Here is a 10631-nt window from a genome sequence, read left to right on the forward strand (position 1 = left end):
ACTTTAATAAAAATTTTTTTAATTGGCAGAATTCCTGTTTCTCGAAACAATAAATCAGAGGGATATCGTCTACACTTCCCAAAACCGGCTTTCAGAATAGATTTCTGAACTATATCTAAACTTTCAATATGTGAAGGAAAAGCACCCCCCCAAGCTAGAATGCCATAAGAAAAAAGGGATTGCACATAAGCAAAATAAACGATTTTAGTTTCATCAAAACTCAAAATGCTATTTAACTGCCTAAAAGCAAATATATACTTTCTTGCTTTATTTTTTAAGAAATTAATATGATCTATCCATTTCATTCGAGAATCAAACAACACACCCAAATATTTGTATGACGACACTTTCTCGATTTTATTACATCCACAGGCATTGTTATAGTGATTGTTACAATCATGAATAATTAAATCGTGTAAGTTGTAATCTGAATTTGATGTAAGAGAAAGGGGCATAAATTTAGTTTTTGAGACGTTAAGTGATAAAACATTTTGGTCCATCCATTTTTTAATTGTCATGAGGTCATTTAAAGATTTATTTTGAACATCCTGCCAAGATTTACCTTTGATAATAATTAGCGTGTCGTCAGCAAAAAGAAATAGTTTACCATGAATCTGCAGTTTTGAAATGTTGTTAATGTATATCAAAAATAATACAGGGCCCAGAGTGCTTCCTTGAACTACACCATAATCCACAGGAAGCTCATCGCCATTCACACCGCAGACAGACACAAACTGCCGTCTGTCCGCAAGGTAGCTCCTAAACCATGCGAGAGCATTACCCGTTACACCTATAGCTGATAATTTGTAAATTAATTTGTTTCTATCTACACTATCAAATGCTTTCTTTAGGTCAAGGAAAATTAAAAAGCTCCTCATACCATCTGACAAAGTATGATAGATTTCTTTGTTTACATCAAAGAGAACGTCTGAAATGTTTTTATCAGCCCTAAACCCGTATTGACACTCCGCTAAAATATGGTTGTGTTGAAGGTAATTTACAAACTGCTCTTTGACGATTCTCTCCAGCACCTTAGAGAACACACTTAACAAAGAAATGGGACGATAGTTATTTTTCTCCGTAAATGTGCTAGCCTTGTGAAGTGGGATTACTTTAGCTAACTTAAAACTATCAGGAAATATACCGTACGCCAAGCTAAGATTTAAAATATGTAGAAAAGGTTTAGAGAAAATATGAATATTATCTTTGAGTGCAGAAGCTGTGACGCCGTCATAACCAGGAGCGGACCCGCCACGTAGTGCAGTAATGTGTCTGAATAGGTCCAGTTCAGTGACAGTCCGAAGCGTGAACAGTGAGTCTCGCCCGTAATCTGCATCATCGATAATTAATGCACCCCCAGTGTTAATTGAACTTGCCAAGTTATGTCCAACGCTAGCAAAAAACATGTTGAAATCGTTAGTGACTTCTTTACATACACCGTGAGTAACACTTGGTACATTAGGCAGATACCTTTCAACCGGAAATAACCCCTTATTATTTTTTTTACCTGCCAATTCGTTAATTACAGTCCAAAACAATTTAGGATTATTTTGATATTCGTTTAATTTAGCCCTGTAGTAAATACGCTTAGACGTTTTGATAGAATTGGCAATAAATTGCCTTAACGTTCGATAATTATTTTTAAGAATTATATTAAAAGGCTGCTTTTTAATTTTTTTGCTCAATTTATCTCTATTGCGAATTAATTTAATTAGATCATTTGTAATCCAAGGCTTTAGCCTCTTGAATCTAGATGACTTTTTAATTGGTTTCCTAGAATTATCGATCCCTTGGCCTACCATTTTACAAAATTCGTATGCAGCACCGTTTAAATTTTCGTTCTGAAAAATCGTCTTCCGTCAATATGAGCAAGATTACGGGACAAGAGTGCAGAGTCTATAATCGTCTGTGAAGCTGTATTTGTCATAACCGATGGTGCTGCAACGGGAAAAGTAATGGTAAGACCAGTGCTATAGTGATCAGTAATCTCAGTCTGTAACACAGCTGCCTGTACGTTGTTCATGTCGTTATATCGTATAATAAAGTGATCCAGGCATGACTTTCTAGTTTTTGTTACCCTTGTTGGTTTATCTATACAATGAATGAGACCAGCACCTACTATACAGTTCAAGTATCTGTCAGTATAAGGGGAGTTTGTTTCAAGCAAGTCAAAGTTGAAATCTCCAGCTAAGATAATTATTTCGTCCTTATTCAAACTGTCAAGATAATGTTCTAAAGAATCCAAAAAAAGTTGAATGTCGCAGTCAAAAGTACGGTAGAGAGCCACGAGACAAAAAGTTTTATGACAAAAATTAAAGTAGAGTTTTATGCCGTACGTGTCACCTATAGAAATCTGTGATGCAGTAACTGACAACCGGTTATTGTAGTACACAACTACACCATCAGCCTTGTTACGCTGCTTATCAGTAAGTACAAAGTCAAACCCGTCAATGGTCCACCCCTCCTCACCCCCCCTCAAACAACACTCTGTCAATATTATTATATCTATCGAAGGAAGATCATTTAAATAAATCAAATATTCAAAGATCTAACTTGTTAAGATTTGTGAAGAAGTTGCTTGTGTTTAACATATCTTAGACCGGTTTCTAGTGAGATAAATGTTTTTATTATGTTGGTAAATAATTAATTGTAGAAGATAAATATTATGGATATTAGCTGTAATAACTTATTTGGAAGAATTTTCCAGATTTCTGTGTCAAAAAAGTTTCAAGATATGTTTCTTCATTTACATTGTGTTCCTCACCTTTAGATGAGACAAATTGTGCCTCCAGCACCATGTTGCCACTTCCATAGATTTGTTTTGATGTTCAAATAAGACCTAACATTTTATATTACAATTTTTATTTTCGCTTAGCCCCACAATCTTTACTTGTAGTTATGGTAGTCTTGTAAGTAATGATGATACATTAGTATCAGAACTTTCCTCAGTTTTTGTTACAACTTAATATCCAAAATTAATGTTGGTTTTTTAAGCAAAAGTTTTCTTTAGCTAGGTTTTTCAGAAATATTTTTACACCACTTTGATACCATTGATAGCAAGTGTCAGTGAATATCGGAACATTTAACCTCAAACCCAAGTGCTGTTTGAGAGTTCTAACTTTAATGTTAAGCATGTTTTTAAAGCCATTATAGTAATGAAGGTAAGAGAATATCAGAACACTTTACCTCAAAACTACAGTGCTATTTGGGAATTCAAACCTCAAGGTTAGGCATATTTAAAGCCTTTTTAACAACAGGGGCCAATATCTCAACGCTTTATATCAAAGCCATAATTGTTTGGGAATTCAATCCTCAAGGTATATTAAAAGCATTTGTAGCGACAGGGGTCAATAAATATCTGAACGCTTTACATCAAAGCCACAGTGCTGTTTGAGAATTCAAACCTCAAGGTTAGGCATATTTAAAGCCATTGTAGTATATCATACATTCGTTGTGCTTTGTTCTCAATGAATTAGTAGCAATTTAAATATACATGTGTGAGACACCGGTTTAAATGGTTTAAGACTGTAGCCACCGAAATGCCATGTTGTTGTGAAATATACTATTAGAAGTGCATTGCTAGTATATGTTTAGTCAGAAATCAGTATGTGTAGAGCAATGTTAAAGATCCGTGGCAGTGACAGCAGATGCTACTATCTATCAACTGTACTATAATTTTTTAAGTTTACCAAATTAGGCGTAAAAGTAAAGGATTATATAATACAATCCTGCTAACATTTAGAAACTGTTTATGATTGAAAAATGTTTTTTATATTTTTTCAGTCTTCCAGGAAGTTATAATATAAAGCAAGATCACTTCACATCAAAAAAGTGCAATACTCTTACACAAAGCTCAAATAATGTAACATGTTGAATTTCCTTTAGAATACAAATCAGGATCATATAGAGATAATTGTTACACTACACTTAAAGTATTATAATTATGAGCATGACATTCTTGTATTCTCTAGTGTGTGGCCCGGTGGTTGATGTTATTAGTCTGTCCATTGTAAAATTTCATTTATCTAATTTAAACATCAGGAACAGACTCTTCTTATCTCTACCATGTTGTCATACCACCGCTCATGCCTCTTCGCCTCACCGTTGGGTGATGATATCTTGCAACTTATTAATCAATATTGGGCCACATATTGATATTTTTTACAATTCATTAAAAACATTACTACACATTAAATTATTTTAAATAAAAATGTTTAGAGGCTCTAAATTTCTAATCATCCTATATTTAGTTTTCTCGTATAGTGTTTATTTCTTCACATTAAAATTATTATACTGTGTAATTAATTAATATTTATTTATTGTGATAGTATATACTGTTGTTTATTTTTATGACAGTTTGTTATTAATTTATTTATTGCTACATAATGGATCTGGTATAGTTCGTTTGCATGGTTCTTTCTTTCTATCAAGTTATTGAATATTACTTACTAAAATTGTCTTCTTATTGCCTTTACATTACTAAAACTATTTTCATTTTATGTTCTTTGGCTAGTTGTTAAATGATTTTTGAATGTAGTTTTTGTTTTTACTAATTGAAATCGTTATGAAGTGCATCTAATAATTTTGCTTACTAATGAAAATTAAGATAGAAGGGAACAGTTTCCCACTGCGGGCATGTTCATGTAATTTTGAACTGCTTCAATGTAACTGTTCACACTGTACTGGAGTGTGAAAATAAATTATCTAGGTTTACAATCATAGTAATAAAATTCAATGACATCTTTAAGCTGTTGATAATCTGTTAAAACTAAAAAAGAAACTTGAATAGCTGAGCATTACAGTTTGAGTATCAAACAGCAAACAATAGTTGTGCTGACTCATTTGTTGACTCACATGTTCCACATCAATACTTGATAACAAGTGGGAAGTCTCGCATCTCTTCCCCTGTGATTGCATAACTGTCTCTAATCAATATTGTATATATGGCTTCTAACACAACATTATGTTTGGAAATTGTCTCCTTAACTTAAATATGTGGAATATTTATCATTATTGGCATTATAACCAGAACAAAATTATTAGAATTACTATTAAAAGACAAAGGTATATTAGTAAATAATCAAAAGAAGCTATTTTAATTTTTGTACTTTAATTGGTTGTTGAAAAATCTATTTTGATAATAATTTAACGTAAGTACAAGTTACGTCATACAAAACATACAAATTTGTAGTTGTTGGGTAAAAATATTTACAAATTCTTTATAGCTGTTAAGTAAATACCCAAAACAACTATATGGAAATCTCACTGTGTGACCTGAGATCATTCTTTAATCTGAAAAAACACTTGAACAGTAGTTGCTTTTCTTCGGAAGTCAAAATTGTTGATGAGATACAAAAATACTGGCTCAGTGCTTACAACGAGTAGAAAATGCGTTAGAAAAGTGCATTGATGTTGATGGGGATTACTTTGTACATGCGTAATGTTTGATAAGTCTAGCACAAAAACTCTTCATATCTCTCAAAACTTGAAAGTGACTCTCATACGACATGTATAGGTTTGAAATACTTAATCATTACTAAGACATCCTTTGTATTGTTGAATTCATAAATTCACCACCCTCATTGAACCATTTAGGAAATTACAACAACAACGAACAATAACAAATATTTATCTTTTTACTTACCACAAACTAATCCACCCTCAGACAAGGCAAATTTTCTCAGAGTTTGAAGTGGTGGGGTTGGGTTTTTAGAGTGCAAAGACTCTATTTCATGTACTTTACTCTTTAGGCTAGGAGAATCAGGAACTGGAAGAAAACAAACAGTTGTCAGAAGTTGAAAATGACTGCCAATATGAAAACATTATACATATATATTGTTATCATCTAACACCATGTACAGTAAGTAATTAATTACCTTGAGGTAAGTGACATGTCAATTTATTAAAAATACTTAACCTAAATTAAAATGTTAATAAATTAATATAAATTGTATAGATAAGACATTTAGGATAAAATTTAAACATATAACATTGAACATTAAGCATTAATATAAATAAAATATAACTTGTATTATAATATATAGTAATAAGATTTAAACATAAAATATTAAACACTAAGCATTAAATTTAAAAATAGACAGCACACACACAAAATCCAAAACAACATGAACAAAGACATAATTTAAATAATTATTAAAAACTTATTGCTTTTCAGTCAAAAACTCATTTACATTGTAGAAACACTTTTCCAGCAAATACAGCAAATAACCCTTCACTTTATTCTTAAAACTCTCTAAACACTTCTCAAAACACTTTTATCAATTTCTTAAAATAGTAGTTTTTATTCCCAGAAAGGATTTTAGGCAGTCATGATCCATTATTGCACAATAACTGATAATGTGTTTCAAGTTTTAGGTTATATCCTAAATAGTTCATAATTCTAGGGGGCCGAGGGGGATCGGGGTTTCTGGGTAGGATGGATTACAAGCTAAGGAGGGCAGGCATTGGTGAAGGGAATAATTGGAGGATACCAACACTCAGTCCAACAAAATACAAGAAATTTTAGATTCTGTTTTGGAATTAGGAAATTGTGTCCTTTTAGTCCGACAGGTTTTCCTTGTGTGTGAGTTAAAATTTTTAGGCCATTGTCCTCTAGCTAAGGATACACTGTTGTTTGCTGAGGGTATATTAAATATTTGACAAGTTTTCATTATTTTATTTAGTTTTTATTTTAATTATGTTTGAAATGTTATTACTTTAATTCTTGTGTTGGGTGGTTAGCCTCCCATCAGGCCACTTTTCTAACATCATATCAAGATTAACGAACTTTGGGTAGAGGAGTACCATGTGTCTGAGTTCAAATTTAGGTAATATCTCGAGGATGTTTTTCTATTTCTGGCAGTTCCAAGTGTGGGAAGGCACCACTGAAACCAGCACTGACGGCCAGGGGCATTTTGGTTTACGTGATCAATCTCACGTGATCTGAGCTTGAATTTAAGTACTGTACTATCTCGAGTGTGTTTCGTTTATTTTACCAGAAGTGGGAGCGTGCTGCAGGTGAAAGCCTGCACTGATGGCCAGGGGCATTTCCAACATAATTTCAGTTATAATTTAGGCTTTCCTCCCTTTTATACAAATATATTTAACTAATATCCTGTACGTTTATTTTTTTATTTTAAGTTGAAGTGTAGGTTATTGAAACTGTGAAGTGGTTAAATTAATTAGTTACTACAAATATATTTAACTTTTTACATATAAAAGTGTTAACTATAGTACAATTTTAAAATCCTAAAATGTAATTCAATTCAACATTATTGCTCCAAATTAATTCAAAGTAAGTAAGTAAGTTAAGTCTTTGTGTCACAGCGAATCGGACACGTTTATCCTTGAAAATAGAAAAAAATAAATATCTTACGTTACATTGTTTTGTTTGTAACATTTTATAAAGATAGATAGATAAAAATAGTTTTTGATTTATCGTTTACATATTAAAAATATATATATTAATGAATTATTTTTTAGATCTAAAACCAGCAGAACTACATTGTTAATTGAAATACCTATTATATGCAATTTGGTTCTATAATCACGAATATAAATGATTTGATTGTGGTGATGGCCACTTATTCAAAGCAATGTCTTTTAGTTTTCTAAAATTGACTGCCATTTTTAATAATCATATGTTACTTATGTAAAATTGAAATATTACCTTACGTGTATTATTTAAAAGTATTTACAGCTATTGATATAGATTATTTAAGTGAATTGTTCAAAATAATTAATCCTTATCAATTCATTACATCGATGGTTATGATTAAGTATTGTTTGCCAATTTCGATATAAAAAAATCAGGTCCGCCAATCGTACCCTACCCTATCGATGATTACATTCTTCGATATAAAAAACTGGGTCCGCTTATTTTACTCCACCCAAAATTTATTCAAGTAAAAATGTGTTTAGAAATAAATTTAAACTTAAAATCATGTGTTTTGTTATTGACTAATGGGGCAAGAACAGATCTGTATGTGCCTTCTTGTTTCACAAGCAGTCACGTTAATCCTTAAAATAAATATGATAACTTAATATTATTGCTTTGTTGTAATTATGTTTATTAGCCTATATAGTATCTTTTAGTTTGAAAATTATACTAATAGCCTATTTATACATTAATTTCTAAGACTGAAAACTAGCCAAACCATATTGTTCTTTGAAACGTTTATTATACTGCAGCTGTTTAAGCTAATAGACTAATTCACTAACCTGTATCAATAACCTATTTCACTAACCTGTATCAAAGGATAGATCAGTTGCTTCAAATTGTTTCAGACTTGAAGACTCATCCTCACTTTCACTATATTTAGAATCTTCCATCAATTTAGTCATCTTACTAGTATTACCCTTTTAAGTGCAGTGTGTTTACTAATTCAAAGAAACAATTATAATTTAATTGGATTATAATTAACCAAAGACAGGAATACTACAAGTCAAATTACTCTTCTGACATGTTTGAATGCAGAACTGTTGTAGGCTAAAGATGTTTTTTTTAACAATGCAACCACCAATAACCAAATTGTTTGAACATAACACTTTAGTCACTACTTAAAAAAAACAGATATGTACACTTGATCTAATACCGATTGCTTCTCTTATATCACTACATAGTAATCATTACTTTAGTACACTATAGCAATTATAGCGAGGAAATAACAATAATTCTAATAACACCATAACATCTGAACAGAATACCAATTATTTGTATCAGAGGAGTTGACAGTTAACTGAAAAAAATCACACAATATCAAACACCAGCTGTTAACAATTTTTCATGCTGATGCTGCGTACACGCTAAATCATGACGTCAAGTGGCTTTTTTCTGTGAGCTGGGAATATGATATTATGATGAAATTGTTAATGTAGCTTCTGCTGGATTTTAAAAATATTGTGTACACGACGGTCTTGATTTCTTAAATGCATTACGTTTGAAGAACTAAATCTTCAAGAGTATTTGAAGCTTCTCAAAAGACAAGTCTAATTTTCTTAAGCTTTCACCTTTCAGTTACTGATGTTTAATTAAATTTCTTTTAATTAATTTTTAACTCACTCATTACAATACGATAAGCATAGACCGAATGTACCAATGCAGATGGAAAAGCTGCTCTTGTTAAAGATAGTTTAATGTAATTGGCTTGTAATACTGATATTATTGATATATCTTTTTAATGACCAGATGTGCCCGGATATATTACATAGTATATAGTTGAACATTCGCTGATAGATTGTGAATGTCACCAACATATTGGTAACCTTACTTGATCAGAACGTTGCCGTCACAGCCAAAAAAGCGGGGTTGTTGCAATATATGTGAATAGCTGTTTAAATAATATAAAACAAATGATTATTTATACATTCTATAATGAACTACTCATTGAACAGGTATGTTTAAAAATTAGTTGAAATGGCTTTGCTAGTTGTGACAATTAATTTATCCTTCGCCCTGTGGCGACATAGATGTATTTTTGAATAAATTATATGCCTTACATATGTGTTAAATAAAGAAAAAACCAATCCATACTGTTGGTGATTTAAATACTCATTTCAATGTTACTAGCAATATTTCTAACCTGTTTACCTCTCACCTTGAAGTTACGACTTATACAAATACCTAGAAACCCTATAAGATGCTGCTATTTGTATAATACAATATAAATAAACCTTTTAACACTTTTTGTAAACTTTTATTTTTGTTACTATGATTTCATCTTCAGGTGATTACCTGAACATGAAATCACAGATTTCGAAATGTACATAGTAACAAAAATAAAAGTTTACTTAAGTTAAATTAAGTTATTTATAAAACACTTTTCAAGGCTACATCTCTAACATGCTGCTATTGTCTTGCTTCAACAGTTATCTCATGGGAAAATAGTATAACAATTAACGATCCAGTGATTGCTGATTAGTACCCAGTTTTTATTTATCTAAATCTAAATTAGTCATGTAGTGTTGAGCCAATACTCTGATTATCTGACTACTTAAGATTACTAAGGTGTATTAATGAAAACGGATTTTAAATAAAATTATCATACATAAAAGTAATTTAAAATAAAAGTCGGTAAGGATAAATTTTATTTTCTACGTTTATTTTCAGTTTATTCCTACGGAAATACAATTTTCACATTTTAATACCTAATATTAAAACAATTAGCCATGATATTATTATACAGTATAAACTAGTTATACAGTATAGCTAGTTATAGTTATATAGTAAATTGGATGTGATTAGTATAACACATAGACTTTAGAACCCACTCATGAATACACCTACATCTTTAACTTCGTCCACAATCTGAATTTGAGAACTGTTGATATAATAGTTACATGCAATGGTTTGAACTCTAAGACTAAAAGTAAGAATCACACAGAAGGATTCAATTCCATAAAATTGTTAGCGTACCAGTCACTTATCCCGTCCATATGAAGTTGAAGAGCCTTCTGATACTTCACTCTTTGTACCGCCCCGAACACTTTCAGATTATCATCAAACAATGAATTATCCGATGCAACTGGCTCTCTTACGCCATTTATGTATAAACTGAAGTGACGGGAGTCAAGATGAGAGCTTTGAAGCACACCAGATATGGCATAAAACTGTAATAATAAAGCTACGTCAT

At 31.3% G+C, this 10631-nt stretch overlaps 1 protein-coding gene across 1 annotated transcript in view; it reads right to left on the reverse strand.

The window, feature by feature from the left end:
• Positions 1 to 8728, reverse strand: part of LOC124364776 (TBC1 domain family member 20-like) — a 34465-nt gene extending 25737 nt beyond the window's left edge. The window contains exons 1-2 of the mRNA XM_046820517.1: positions 8247 to 8728; positions 5645 to 5767 (exon numbers count right to left, since the gene is read on the reverse strand). Of these exons, the coding sequence (XP_046676473.1) occupies positions 5645 to 5767; positions 8247 to 8343 (220 nt within the window). The 5' untranslated portion in view covers positions 8344 to 8728. The remainder of the gene's footprint in view (positions 1 to 5644; positions 5768 to 8246) is intronic.
• Positions 8729 to 10631: the final 1903 nt, after the last annotated feature.

This window comes from Homalodisca vitripennis, chromosome 6 (assembly GCF_021130785.1).
Source record: "Homalodisca vitripennis isolate AUS2020 chromosome 6, UT_GWSS_2.1, whole genome shotgun sequence".
NCBI lineage: Eukaryota > Metazoa > Arthropoda > Insecta > Hemiptera > Cicadellidae > Homalodisca > Homalodisca vitripennis.